Source organism: Psammomys obesus, unplaced genomic scaffold, assembly GCF_907164565.1.
Source record: "Psammomys obesus unplaced genomic scaffold, mPsaObe1.curated_primary_1811, whole genome shotgun sequence".
Taxonomy (NCBI): Eukaryota; Metazoa; Chordata; class Mammalia; order Rodentia; family Muridae; genus Psammomys; species Psammomys obesus.
In genome coordinates, this window is record NW_026590767.1 from 1,822,771 (window position 1) to 1,837,886 (window position 15,116).

The following is a 15,116-nucleotide window of genomic DNA, read 5'->3' on the forward strand; positions in this document are numbered from 1 at the left end:
AGACACCTGGTTCTTCCCACCCCATTGCTCCCAGTAGGTACCAGGGGTACCTGGATACTTGCTATCTCCTCCCTGGTATCAACCTCCAAAGGAAGGAACATCCCAGGTTTCCCTGGGAGTCTCAGGTCAACAACTAAAAGGACAAAATGAACGATGTTCTGGCCCTTTTCTGTTCACAGCAAGGAGGATCAGGAAGGCATCTCACCCAAAGAAAGAAAAGGCATAGCTCCTTAGCATGTGCAACGTCCCACGCCCAGGACAGACCTCTCTGCCTACAAGCTAGAAAAACACTGAGCATAGAAGCTTCCTTTCTGAGATTCCCACAACAGGATTTACAATGCGACCTTTCCCTTTAACTCTTCATATAAAACAATACTACGCAAGAGTAAGTGAATAGTTGAAAGGAATTTAAGCTCCTTGGACTTGGGCATCAAGCTGGGTTGGAGGGGCTGTGTACAAACATCCGGGGCCTCACCAAACAAACAAACAAACAAACAAACAAACAGAAACCCCATCTACATCCTGGGGTTAGTGTTTACGTGTCCCTGAGATTCTGTACCAGTCCCACTTTTGTTTGTTCCTTTTTGACTAAGTGACTCTTTAAACTCACATTTTGACAGAGTGTGGCCTTCTCCTTCCAGGGCCTCCTTGCTCCCGCTCCAGCACCTACCTCTTCTTATTTGTATGCTTGGGTCCCAAATTTACCATATCAATTCCCACCTAAACGCTAAACTTTCTAAGGCCATGAATGAGCCGGAAAGGAGAACCAGGACTTCTTTTGCTAAGTCAGAGAGCAGCGCGGCCCAGCAAGCTTCCACATGCTCAGAAACTGGCTTTTCTTTTTAAGTACACATAGCTCAAGGTAAATCCTCCTTCTCAGATGCTCATTTATCCTGAAAACCCCTCAACCTCCAGGTCAAGTATGTGCTCCCTGACCCCACCTCATCGCACAGCTCATGTGTCACAAAAGAAACACTCCTGATAAGACCTCTACCTCCCCACCCCACCCATCCGTCCACTCACCTTTCAGCATCTTCACTGCCACGGTGACCGCCTCCTTGGGTTTGTCTTTATCGATTCCCACTGCTTCAGCCATGACTACTTGCCCGAAGCAACCTTCCCCCAGGGGCTTGCCCAGCGTCAGCCTAAATGTGCAAATAGGGGATTAGCACACAGAGTCTGGCTAAGGGGCACAGGGAGGGAAATTCCAGAACTAAACATAAAAATCTTCCAGAGGCGTGCATATGGAACCAATGAGACTTCGATGCACACTCGGGGTATTTTCTTAGTGACTTTTTTTTCCAGAACGTCAATTACTGTTGGAACAGCTATTAAATTTCACATTTGTGCTCTCGATTTATTTTCTTTTTCTTTATGGAAGGTGTCCTTGCTAGCGAGGTGGTCAGGCTTCCGGCATGCCAACCATGAGGAGCTTTTGGTCTTGAGCCAATTAAATATTTGTAATTTAAAATGTCGAAGAGGAAAAAAAAAGAACATGAAAGGCTGTTCTTATTTTCTGTCCCTGTAAAGTGGCAGCTTTCAGATCACTATTACTCAATACCAGTAGATTTTACAGTCACACTGTTAGCCATGTTGCAAGGTAGGACTCTTTAGCACATTTCAAAGAATCTATAGTTTCTCATTGAAAGAAACAGATTTTTTTTTTAATGTAAGTTTAGAAATCCTTATCACTACCCAAAATAAACAAGAAAGAAAACAGTACAAATTACATTTTTAAGCATAAAAGTTTTATGCGTGTCAGACACATAGCCTGACATTGTTTTAGATGTTCTGGAAGCCAAAAGAATAGGGATGTCTTTGGAATACTTATGAGTGTGTGTTTTATTTTTATCTACGTATTTTTTAGATTTATTTTGAACCATGTGTATGTGCGCTTCTGGGGAAGGGGTATGTTCACGTGAATGCAGGTGCCCAAGAGCTCAGATATATCCAGACCTGGAGTTACGGGAGGTTGGGAGTCCCCCCCTCATGGGTGCTGGGAACCAAACTCTGGTCCTTTACAGGAGCAGTTCCTGCTCTTACACGGAGCTATCTCTCCAGCCTGAGTGTGCTTTCTTTTTTTAAAAAGCACAAGTATTGAGATGTCCTCAGTACACAGCGTTTACAGAAAGTACACGATGTTTTTTAAAATTCACAAAAGAAAGGAAATAGCGGGCAGCACATGCTATGCTGAAGGCATCTCCGTTTCAGTCAAGAGCTAAAATCAAATTGAACATCTTGGCAGAAAATAAACATTTGCATTGGAAAATGGCTAATTTATGTCCTATTGCCCTGCTACTACAAGCATAACAAACCTCTCTTTGTCTAACTTCTGCCTCCAATCTAATAAACCGCTTCTAAATAGCCTTCATTCATTGGAAATCTGCTCCACCTACATTTGTGCTACACTCCGCTTGGAAATGCATGGTGCTCAGATTTTCCACACTTGGGTACCCCCGGGTGGGAGCCGCTGGGCAACACAGACTCACACTGTTGACTGTGGTGTCACAGGTGGCCAAAAGTACAGACTCAACCTGAAAGCTGCAAGTTTTTAACGTATGAGCACAACTCCCCAATTCAGCCTTGTATATACATAGGAATGTGCACACGAACCCAGCTATTTATATAATTACACACAGCTAGGAGGCTGGCAAGGGTCAAGAGAAACATCCCTTCCTTTCTCAAACTTCTATAGGTAAAGAAACCATTCTTACTTGGAAGGGGGCAGGGAGGAGATGAGGGAGGGAGGGTGGGATTGGGAGGGAAAGAGAGACAGGGCTACGGCTGGGATACAAGTGAATGACCTGTGATTAAAATTTAAAAAATTTAAAAAAAAAGAAAAGAAACTGTTCTTTGTATTTTCTCTGGTTCCCCACCAGAAAAATGTCCAATGAACATTCCCTGAACGAACGAAGGAGTGAATGGGTGCTCTTTTCACTGTAATGCACAAATACATTATTTCCACGGACATAAACTGGAGGCTACGAATGCAGACAGTTACTTGACCCTGGATTCAGTATATTTATAGTATGTGCAAAGATCTCTAACCTGGGTGCCAAAGTGCCTGGAGTTGTGTGGACACAAATATCCAAGGGAGGCCCAAGCTTTCATCCCGTTTCAATTAGAGCTGGCTATATCTCATCTTGGGAAAGCTTATCTTTATGATTCTGAATCTCTGTGTGTACATTCACACATGAACATGCACCACACATCACTAACATAATCTTGGGAAGACACTGCAAATATCAAGAGAGGTGAGCTCATTTTTAAGCAAGCTGAACGCTTATTCCTGTGTATTTTATACAGAGAGAGCCGATATTCCCGTTTTCTGTTACTCTCAAGTTTAGACTCTAATCCTACAAGGAGAAAACTGCCAGTCTTCCAGGAACTTCACATCCCAGAGCTAAGGTTGGTCTTCTACCTAGAGGGCAAAGGCTGACAGCCCAGAATCTGTGCTGCCAACTCTGTTACACACACCATCTTGTGGAAGTTTGCAGTTCAAAGGTCCTTGATTACTAAGACACAAGTGAAAATCAGAGACTCCCACAACCAAGAATTGTGCTCAGCCTCAGGAGGTGCAGACTACAACCCTCATTTCATAAAAGGGAAGAAATTCCGAGAACTGAGTGAATCCCTCAGGTCTGCCCAGCAAACGCAGAACTGGGATTCAAATCCAGCCTAGGCATAGGCCAAATTACTCGGAGTTATTCAGACTGGGATAAAAAACAAAGCAGTTCCCAGCAAGGTCCTGTCCAAGCCTGTGTGGCAACCTTGTGCCTCAATATCTCTCTATCAACCTGTAAGCCAAAAGACCAAAGAAATCAGGTGTCGGATACAGATTTGAAACCCTGCAGCCCAATATCATACAAATAACCATTAAAAACAAAGCAAAATTAAAACTGAAAAATAACAAAAACAAATTAGCCCTGCTTTAAAGGCTGTATAACTCTACTTTTATTCCATCTGGCTGGGTTTGAACTGTCTGGAAACTTAAACAATGATAGCCAGATACCATCTTTGCAGCTCTGCTTTGAAGGAGCTATTTTAAAAAACACTCCTGTTGACAATGTCAGAGTAAGATCTTCGCAGCTAAAGGCCATGAAAAGAAAATGTCAATCCAATATTCCCATTTCTATGTAAGCATTCACTGGGACCATGCACAGAAGCAGGACTCACTTATCTCTGGGGAACTCCCACTTCGGATCCTCTGGCAACTCGTACTCAGAGACCCCCGCCAGCATTGGGGTGTCTGCTGTTGAGGACAGACGTGTCGTTATCCTCACCAGCGGGGTGTTGGAGTTCATGGAGGAGCTGGACTCGGCCGAAACCTGGATACAAAATGCAAAAAAGCAGATGTAATCCTGGCTCTACTTGAGAAAGGGCAGCAGTGCTCTGTGACCCAGCCGGAATGTAACTTCTTACAAAGAAGGAAGAAGGAACCAGGCAAAAGATAAAATAAAATAAAAAAGACCGAAATGAAAAGTCACAGGATTCCCTCTATCGTCCCAAGATCAGGTTTCAAAATAAAAATGTTTACAGATATTTAATCATGGTATTTATTCTTTTCATCTTCAATTTAAAAAAATTAGGGATTTTTGTTTGTTTGTTTGCTTAATGTACATTGGTACTTTGCCTGTATGTATGTCTGTGTGAGGGTGTCGGATCTCCTGGAACTGGAGTTACTACGGACAGTTGTGAGTTGACATGTGGGTGCTGGGAACTGAACCCGGGTCCTGTAGAAGAGTGCTCTTAACTGCTGAGCCATCTCTCTAGCTCCCTGACCTAATTTTTTAAGGCAGCCATAGAATATGCAGACAGACCCCACTGGCTTCCTTACAGTCTTTTTGCCTTCCCTTGCTCTAGATAACCAGGATCCTCTTGGTTATGCCCAGCCCACAGATCAATGCTATGTTCCTGAGACTGTCTAGTGTAAAGGCTGGGCTCAGTTACGGAGTGCTGGCCAAGCATCTGCTGGAGCCTGGATGCAATTTCCAGAACCATGAAGTAAAAACAAACCCAAAATCAAAGCAGCAGGTAGGGATTCACAAACATTTAGCAGGCAAAGCTCTTCCAAACTGCCTTTGCCTTTAAAATGTAAGGAGGGGGGCGTCTCAAGGAAAGAGCTGTTGGGTAGGTATGGTGTGGTGGTTTGAAGAGGAATGGTCCTCATAGACTCCTGTTTGAATGCTTCGCTCAGGGAGTGATGCTATTAGGAGGTGTGGCCTTGTTGGAGGAAATGTGTATCACTGTGGAGGTGGGCTTTGAGGTCTCCTATGTTCAAGCTACGCCCAGGGTGGACCCTTTTGCTGCCTGTGGAACAAGATGTAGCACTCTCAGCTCCTTCTCTAGCACCATGTCTGCCTGCATGATGCCATGCTTCCCACCATGATGATAATGGACTAAACCTTTGACACTGTAAGCCAGCCCCAGTTAAATGTTTTCCTTATAAGAGTTAATCTGGGTCATAGTGTCTCTTCACTGCAATAAAGCCTCAACTAAGATACACGGGAAGGGCATTCTGGTAACTCAAAGGTCTTTCAATCAAGAAACCCAAGTCCTGGGCATTGGGAGGGCATCCTCCATGTCTCCCCAGTCTTCTGAAACTTGATGATGCCCAGACCATTTAGTGAAAATGAGCTGCTCTTGTCACTTTAGCTTCAGAAAGCAGGGCAGCAATCACATGAGACCAAGGGCTGAGGGAAAGACTCCACTCAGTGCCACACAGGAGGGATCCTCTCTCACCTGGCAGCACAGAGGGTTTCACCAAGTCATTTTTTCATTTACCTTGATCTGTATCAGCCTCAGTCAGACCCGTGTTTATCTCTTAAACACAGTCTCTTCTTGGCTGATTCTGAGGAAGAAAATTCACGCAGAGCCCACACGAAGTCTGGGCCTGGGTATGACTACACAATCTTGGTCTGATTGTGGGCTGCTGGATACTGCTTTTACTCTAGACCACAATTGAGGCTTTGGTCCAAGACACACGGAGTGTGAGGTTAGACCGGAACCACCCAGGCAGCACACCGAGGTACCCTGGCTTCCATCTCCTACATGGGTGACAATCCCCAGCTAAGCATACAAACACCTTCTCAATCGAGCTGGCAGAGACAACTCCAAAGGAGCTTTCACAGGTGGATCCTAGACTCTCATCAGAGCAACCCAAGGACCTGTCTGGGCCTGTCCCATTGGCAAGCTCTTCTGCTCTTTGTAAGCCCAACTACCCTTAATAGAAATGAGAAAAGGTGTTTGCAGTATTAAAATCAGTGATTTTTCAAGGCTATCCTTTTCTACATAGTGAGTTCAATTCCAGAGACCCTATCTTAAAAAACTAAAAAATAAAAAAGAATAAAAACCACACAAAGAAATATTAAAATCAAGAAGTAAATTCTGATATGAAATCTTACTATCATTTAAAATTCACACAAGGACATTTCTGAACCTTCTGAGCTATCTTTTGGGAAGGAGAAAAGTGATTTCTTTTGAATGAAAAGAAAAAAAATCTGTGTGTGTGTGTTTGTATACATACCAGTGTAGAGGTCAGAGGATAATTTCTGAGAGTCAGTTCTCTCTTTCTACCATGTAGGTCCTGGGTATTGAACTCAGATCATCAGGCTTAGCAGTAAGTGCCTTTGCCCATTGAGCCACCTCACTAATCCCGGGAGAAGCTATATTTAAATTTTACTATGTAGACAGGGCATTTACTCATCGTGACACAACAAAAACTGATTTTTTTTTAAAAAGAAGGAACCAAAGGACTGATAATTTTGTAATAGAGAACCACCCACCCAAGGGTCCCAGTCTCAAAGGCAAATGCAGAAGCGAGCAGGGAAAGATGAGGTAGGAAACATAGGGGTTCCTCTAGAATCCACTCCCCTTGCTCCCTGCTAAGGCCACCAAGTGGGAGCCCCACCCAGAGCACAACAAAGGAATAACTCTCAAGCCCCTCCCACAGTCCAGCCTGGCTGTGCTGAGCTGGCCTCACTCAGGAGCTTCCTGACAACAGCAAGATGTCCACTCTCCACTGGCCACAAAAATATCATGAGCTTCATTCACAGAGAAGAGACTCAGAAGTTTCTAGAATGGAGTTGGCCCACCGTGGAACCACCTACCTGACTCAGTCTGAATCAGGGTCATAAGTTAGCTTACAAAAGGTGTGTATTTTTTTTAATTTTTAAATTTTTCTAATTTTTAAAGATCTTTCTGGAAGTCCTTCCACACAAACAGTTAAGCAATTCTCGCCAGAGAATCACAAGCAAGAAGTTATACCAAACTAGTAGAAGTCAGTCCAGTAATGAGACAACAGAGGCCCCAGAGAGCAAAAAGGCAGCAGAGACTGTGTGCAGCCAGGACACTCTTTACCGGGCCATCAGCTTGGCACTGCATCACTGGACCCTAAAGATCCAGAACTAAACTGTCAGGGCCCACAATGAGAAGGAGACACTAATTGGGAAGTCTCAGGAGACGATGGTACGGAACGATGTTAATGCCCAGAAGCTAGTGGCTTGCGCCTGGAAATCAGTACTCAGCCCACGGAGGCTTACAGGATGGGGTTCCACCACAGGCATTTCTGGCAGGATATCTAAGGATTTAGTTGAGGTCACCTCTGGGGAGAGAGATCAAGAATTGGGAGCAAGGTAGGAAACAGGTCTTATTCCAGAACTTTCTACAACATTCAAATTTTATTACCCTAGTCTGAGGTTTCTTTTTCGTTTTAGTAGAAGTTCTTCAACCAAAATATCATTTGTAACAAAACAAACATGAACTAAGAAAGGAAGGCACAGGCTTGAAATACAGACTTCAGTCAGAAAATTGCAAGACCCCTGTTTTCACTCCTCTCTTTTGCCAGTGACGTTCAGTGGCTGTTCAGTGACGTTCCCACATCTTTCAATGTGTTCATTGACATCCCACATCTTTCATGTGCTCAGGGAGCATCCAGAGGCTGGTGGGATAAATCCTGGTCGATGGCACCGTGTGTTCAAGGTCAGGTTCCTGGGTCTAGGGCCCAGTTATCATCCATGCTACCTGTGAGTCTCGGGAGGTCTCAGGCCCAGCTCACAGAGTTAGCAGGAGGACAGAATGAAAGACCACAAGTGCTTGCTGCTGAGCCGGGACAGCCCATAGCTCATCGGAACGCTTCGCTGTGTGGGTTTGTTCTGACGTTAGATGGAATATACCTTAACTGCATGTCTGATCTGCAAGATGGGACCCTCAGCTGACAGCCAGGATGCACTGGGGTGCCAGTAAGCAAGAATTAGTATTATTTTTAATGTAGGCATGGAGGAAAGAAGGAAAGCTATAGGGTAGCAAAGCCCTGCTGGTGAATATGACTTCGGGGCTACCTCAAATCAGAGAGATTTACCATCTAGTCTGACATTGATTGCTCTGTGGAGAAGCTCTGAGCCAAAAGAAAGGCACGCCACAGCCCTGTGGCACAAGTTTACCATATACATACACGCTCTGCAACAGAGCATCTCCTCAAGGTTTTAATGTGGACATTTCAAATTGGAAAACAGAAGGAAAGAAAAAACCTAAAATAATACTGAAGGAAAAAACCTTAACAGTCTTTGCTATAGCCATTACTATCAAAATATAAAACTGTCTACTTGTGGGAATTTTGTTCAACATAAAGTGCAGACTCAGATTCAATGTACGAATCTGGAAAACACCTTTGTAAAAAAGCACAGAGAGAGGGAGAGAGGGTATGAAAATACCCAAAGTATCGAAACATACAGAATCTGCTTTCCCTGTCTACAAAGGTATATCTTAATTTTACCTCCGTGAATTTTACTATACTTTTAAAATCCCCTCTGGGACTGTAACGTATGGCTGGCTTTCTCTTCACTCCCCTTTCCTCAGAAAATCAACCTGTCTGAAGGGCTTGGCAAAATCCCCAGCAGGGGTTCCCCAAGGAACCCTATGTTTCAGGGGCAGCTTCTCTCTGAATGGTGGCCCCACCGCCCACCTTGGGAGTCATTCATTTCTTCAGAACCACCATATTACTGATTTTATTTCTTTTCTTTCTTTTGTAATTATAACATCCCTCCTCAGGTATTCTTCAGGATCTTCATCTGGTAACTTCAATTTTGGAGTTTCCCTTCCAACACTCTTAAAAAATATTCCGCTGTTAGAAGTCGCTTATAAACAATAAATGGCTAGCAAACCATTTCCCCACCCACCCAAATCTTGGCAGGCAGTGTTTTGAAAGCCACGCACTCTTCAGTCTCCAATTCGGCTGCCTTACATGCGGGGGTCTCCTTACCATGTGCCATAAATCAGGCTTTTAACTAAATGTGCTTTTCATATATTTCCACAGTACATATGGGAGATTAAGGGAGGAAGTGGCTTTTCTCCCCTTTTCCTTTTAAAGGGCCACCAAGAAATAGTGGCATCTCTTTATTCCGGGTTAAGCTGAACATCCAGAGGGGACCTCACAGATGACAGAGCAGGCAGAAACGGAGATGCTGGTGGGAAAGGATGAGTCATGTTCGTCTTTATTCCTGAGGACCAACACACACCCTTGGACCACAGCAGACTTGAGACAGCCTCTGACTCCAGGTGGCAGATGGAGCCTTCCACATCAGAACAGAAGCCCAAGGTGTGCATCCTTCTGTCTTCAGGCTAGCCCCATACACCTCTTAAAAAGTTTCTACCCCAGCCCATGCTTGAATGGTCTGTCACAACAAATAAGAGCACCTAGCCCCAGTGCTCTGATTCTACTTAGAGCTCATGAGCAAAAGTCCAGTATGGATCTCAATCAAAGAAGTATGTCTTTCAGAGGCTGAGAGAAAAGGACAGGCTGAGCTGGGGAACAAGGGTGGCAGGAGAGCCCTATGAAAGCACAGACTCCATGTGGGTCGTCCACAACTATCCAGTTGCCCAAATGTTTTCTAGAGCCTGTATGTTGTAACAGGGATTGACTACACCAGGCAGGAGATCCCAGGTCACGGTGTTGAGCTGCTAAGAACATAACTTTCACTGAGTTTCATGTACTCCAAGACCATGAATACCTTGCCCTGAGAATGGCTCTGGAATGAAGTGTTCCTCCGTCCCACCCCAATAACCATGTGCCTCAGAGGCAATGTGGACTTGCTCTCTGGTTTCCTTTCAGCTATCTACATCAGTGGCTGAGACCGGAAACTAGCTCACTGCAGTCCCTGGTGAGCCTGGGAGATGGGTAAGCTATGGACCCCCTGGACAAAGCCATCCCACAGACAGGTGAAGCCTCATCTGTGCTTCTGGCTCCAGAGGACGAGCTGACATACCCTGTGAGACCTTCTCAAGAAACACAGCACCACCTGGAGCAAAGGCTCCTCCGTCCCTCTCCACACCCGAGCTCCACCTCCCCCCAACAAGGGACTTGTGGAAATCACAGAAGGCAAATCCCTCCCCTTGCACTCAGGAGAACACAGAGAGCACGCCTCAGTGACCAGTGATGGTCCACATCAGCTCACAAGGTGTCCTTCTCTGGGTTGGCTACTGCCATTTAACACAGTAGGTAGCAAGAAGGAGAGGCAGGTGAGCAGGTGCCTACACAGTACCCAGTCCAGGCCTTGCACGAGAGGGATGAACCCTCATTAATAGGGAGATCCCGCAAGCTGCCCGCCTGCCCCACCATGAAGTTGCTTCTCTTTCCCCAAGCATCAAAGTACATAAAGAGTCTGCCAAAATTAGTGTTTATTAGAAAAGAGCTATAAAGAATTTATTTGATACTGGAAGAAAAAAAAAAAAAACCTATCCTTTTGCCTCAGAAAAAATTACATAAAGTGAAATATCTGATTTAAACAAGCTTAGGGCAAGGAAGTAAAGATCAAGGAAGAGAAAGAAGAGCCGAGAAGGAGATGGTTCCATAGGTAAATAGCCTGCCTTCCTTGACCTGAAAAGCAACCTTCAGAACCTACATTAAAAAAAAAAAAAAAAAAAAAAAAAAAAAAAAAAAGCCAGGCACAGCAGCTGACACTTGGAATCCCAACACAGAGAAGGGGGGGAACCAGGTGGGGCCCTGGGGCTCCCAGGCGAGACAGCCTAGCTTATTTGGCTAGTTCCAGGCCGGTGAGTGAAAAACTTTACACTAAAAAAAACCCCCAAAAGGAACAGGGAGTGGGCCACACCGAGGAAGGACGCCTGAGGTTATCACTTGGCCTCAGCCCACATCTGCACACACCTACATCTGTGCACACCTGCATCCACACAGGTGTGTGTGCGCGTGCTGGGAAAAACAACATGAATTTAAAAACCAAACCAAACAGCTTCTCTTGTCCTAAAACGAAAGCCAAGGACAAAGCAAGTGCAGAGAGACTGTGAGCCTCCATGTTGGAAGAAGGGCAAGAATCAGGGCCGAGAGGATCAAACGTGGACTCCAGCCGCATCACAGACATAGGTAGCAGCTCGGGCCAGCACAAAATGAAGCCTGGCCTCTGAACCCCTGAGAGCACCCGTCCTCCAGACATCTGATTACAGGCCCCTCTGTCGCCAGGTAAAGGCATGCTTGGCATCCCTGTGGTATTCACTCTGTCATTAACCTATCTGCAGGCCTTTGTGGGACTTTTCCCTCCAGCCACAGCCCAATACCCTCTTTATCCACACACGATGATAAGCATCTCTCCTCCTCCCTGTGCTTTGGGAAGTCCTTTGGGAAGAGGCAGCACCACACTCCCCCTGCCTTCTAGGGAATGCTGGGGTACATCACCACCCCTTCAACCCATTTATCTCCCAGAGACTTGTTCATCCGGAGGGCCTGGTACTCACACACACTTCTCTTATACAACGTGACCCTACGGAAACATTTCAAAAGGACCTTCGTTAACCTTGCAGCCAATGGCAAATGGGCAGGGTTCCTCTGGCATGAAACTGGCTTAATAATTTCCTTAGGTAGGGATGGGGATTAGACATGTTGGCAAATACTCTACCATTGAGCTACACCCCTTCCTCCAGCCAAAGAATCCTGGTTTAGGCCTGAACACTAAAATAAGCACCTGGTTTTATACTGCACATTTAATAAATGGCAATGAATAAAAGAAAAAAGGGAGGTAAGTGAGCAGAAACCCAAACTTTCCCTTTGCTTACAACAGGGAGTATGAGAAAAATGGATAGCTTAGCTGGAGACAGACAATGAAGAAAGTCAATTGGCTGAAAAGAAAGGAAAATATTTTGTGTCAAGGGGGAATTCAAGGGCATCGTCTTCTTCACAAGAAGCAAAAGGAAGAACACTGCAGTAGATGTGAGATGTTTTCTCTTTAAAAGATGATGGGGCCAACAAGATAGATCACCAGGTAAGTGCTCAAGACTGAGCCTAACCTCTTCGATTGCTGGGAGCCACATGGTGGAGGAGGGCCCTGGCTCCCATGTAAGTTGTCCCCTGGCCACTGTAGACATGCTATGTCATGTGCATGCCCATATGCAAACACACACACGCACACCCACACACACGTGAACTACATAAACATACAAATGTAAGAAGAGTTTTCTTTAAAAGTGGAGAGATAGCTCGGTGATGCAGAGCACTTGCTGCTCTTGCAGAGGACCCAAGTTCTAGTCCCAGCACCCACATCAGACAGCTCACAACTACCTGTAACTCCAGTCCTGAGGGATCCAATGCCCTCTTCTAGCTTTCCAAGTGCTCCCACACACATGTGTAAACATATAGACACACACACACACACAAAAAAAAAAGATTGTTTTTTTAAATGATGAAATAATTATGGGTCGGTACCCTGGCCACATCAAGTTACAGATTTCACATGTTTCCCCTGTTATAAAAACAAATAGTAGAGACGGAACATCGCTCCCTTTACTTAAACCCCCTATGCCAGAGTTCCAATGTGAGAGGTGGATGTTAAGAATGGCCCAGGGGCAAGACATGAGGAGAGGCTATGAGGGAGTGGCTACTCTTGGACTCTCCCAGCAACTCACCAGGCAACTAACCACTTTCAGCCCCATCTTGTTTGTCTGCCCCCACAAATGACAGTGGTGTCACTCCAAGTAGCAGCAGCATTCTCAAGGGCCGAAAGGACTCCACTGGGCCTCTTTGAGCCCCACATTCAACAGCTGGTTGTCGGTGGCATCTTACATGCGGCCCAGATTCTATTCTGAGCCTCTGAAAGAAACGCTTGTTGGGAACGAGGCTCCAAGGAAGTTGACAAGGACTTGCTCAGCCTGTAGTGTGAAGCCTAGGTTGAGAACAGCCAGGCCTGTGTCCAAGCCACTAGCCAGTGCTTTCCAGTCCCTCTTAGAACCTTCTCCACAGAAAGGGCCTTGCTAGCTAAAGGCCCAGAAAAGTCAGGGTTAGGTCGAACCTAGAGATTCGTAAGGTGCCACACAGTGAAGAAGTGTTTAAAACACAGACTTCCAGATCCATTCAAGCTCGACTGAAAAAGAATCTCTGACACTAATGCCCGTGCAACTTTAACAAACAGCTCCGGGTTCTGTCTAAGATGCACAGTGTAACATGGCCACTGTCGGTCATTTCAGTTGCTAATTAAAATATAACGACAATCTTATCAGAGTCAAGTTCCAAATCCTTTCAAAAAGATTTACACCCACACAGCACTGGCCTTTAGTCCCCAGGAACAAGCAGAAGAGAACTCAAGCATTTCCTTTCTTATCTACCTTGAAGGGCTTTGCTTTATGGTCCTACCTAGCCTCACCTCCCCCAAAGGAAGCCATCAAAGACCAAGCTCAAGGTAAAAGGCAAATATATTCCTGTTCCATATACCAATCACTTTATCCGGAGGCTGAAGGACTGGCTCAGAAGTTAATGTGTGTGCTTGCTGCTCTTCTATTGAACCAGAGTTCGATTCCCACCACCCACACCAGGAAGTGCACAACTGCCTTAATTCCAGCCCTAGAGGAGATATGTGACAGTCTCTTCTGGCTTTCACAGGCACCTGCACACATGTGCTTATGACACACACACACACACACACACACCTAATCGTCCTATCACTGAATCCCTAGCCATGCCTATAACCTATAGGCAATAAATATAAGCAAAACCCAGTCTACAAGAAGTCACAGACCATTTCCACACAAGCAGTAGCTCAGTTGTACTTCCAGACTGTATGTTTCTGATCTCTACTTAAAACAATAAATCAAAACAACCTGGAGTCTCTGTCCTACTAGGGGCAAAGGGCTCCACCCGAACATCTTGTCTCATAAAGAAACAACAGACCCCAGACAAAAAACAAAAAAAAAACCCCGCCTCTTCTCCCAACTAAGCCCCGTCCTTGAATCTTACCACAGACCCAGAGGGCACTGCCTTCAATCCCACCCACCCCAGAGCAGCCCTGTGACTTGGTGCACTAAGTCCCAAATGCTGCCTGAACCTCCACACAGTGGCAGATCAGAACTACCTACGGTGCTGAAGCTCATAGAACTCAGAGAGGGAATCAGAGCAGAGGAAAAGGTTTGCTGGCTGGGTGATGGAGGGGAGTAAATTTCTTCAAACTCTTTATCTACTTTCTGTTACCTGTCTCCGCAGGGGGATGCGCTTGGTCAGCTTGTGCACAGCTGGCTGGCTGCTGAAGTCCGGCTTCTTGGTCGTAGTCTTCATTCGGCAAAAGATGACTGTCACCACCATGCAGGCGATTAAGAAGACCCCTATGCAGTAAATAGCTATCTCCAGGTAATCTGGGGAAGCTGTGATCTCCTTCTCTCTCACAGGCGCTAGATCGTAGATCACAGGAGAGGAACAAATAAGCAGGCCATAGAGTTAGGAAACCAGAGGAATGCATCAGAGCACACCTCAAGGCATCACTCCAAAGACAACAAGGGCTCTCCCAGCTGTAAGACAACTCAGAAAGACACCCAGATGCAGAGCAGCAACGTGCCTTCTGCCCAGGTCTCTCCAAATGCTAACAACAGCCAAGGGCTCCTCAGTTTATCACCACAGCCCAGGCAGCCACCTTTTCTAGCCTCAGTGGGCATCAGTCACCAGTGAGCAGCTGATACCACATTGTAACAGGAGATCAAAAGGCTACATTCTGCCAGCCCCCTGGCCAGAGCATGACACTGTTTTTTCATGATGGCTACTCAACATAAACCAAGCTGAGAATTGTTTAAATAAATAGATAGATAGATAGATAGATAGATAGATAGATAGATAGATAGATAGATAGATA

The 15,116-nt window shown here is 45.5% G+C and overlaps 1 protein-coding gene across 5 annotated transcripts in view; it reads right to left on the reverse strand.

The window, feature by feature from the left end:
• Positions 1 to 15,116, reverse strand: part of Fgfr2 (fibroblast growth factor receptor 2) — a 103,961-nt gene that overhangs the window by 19,131 nt on the left and 69,714 nt on the right. For all 5 annotated transcript variants that reach the window (XM_055608806.1, XM_055608805.1, XM_055608804.1 and 2 more), the window contains 3 exons: positions 14,465 to 14,661; positions 4,177 to 4,328; positions 1,024 to 1,145 (listed from right to left, as the gene is read on the reverse strand). In XM_055608806.1, coding sequence (XP_055464781.1) covers positions 1,024 to 1,145; positions 4,177 to 4,328; positions 14,465 to 14,661 — 471 coding nt within the window. The remainder of the gene's footprint in view (positions 1 to 1,023; positions 1,146 to 4,176; positions 4,329 to 14,464; positions 14,662 to 15,116) is intronic.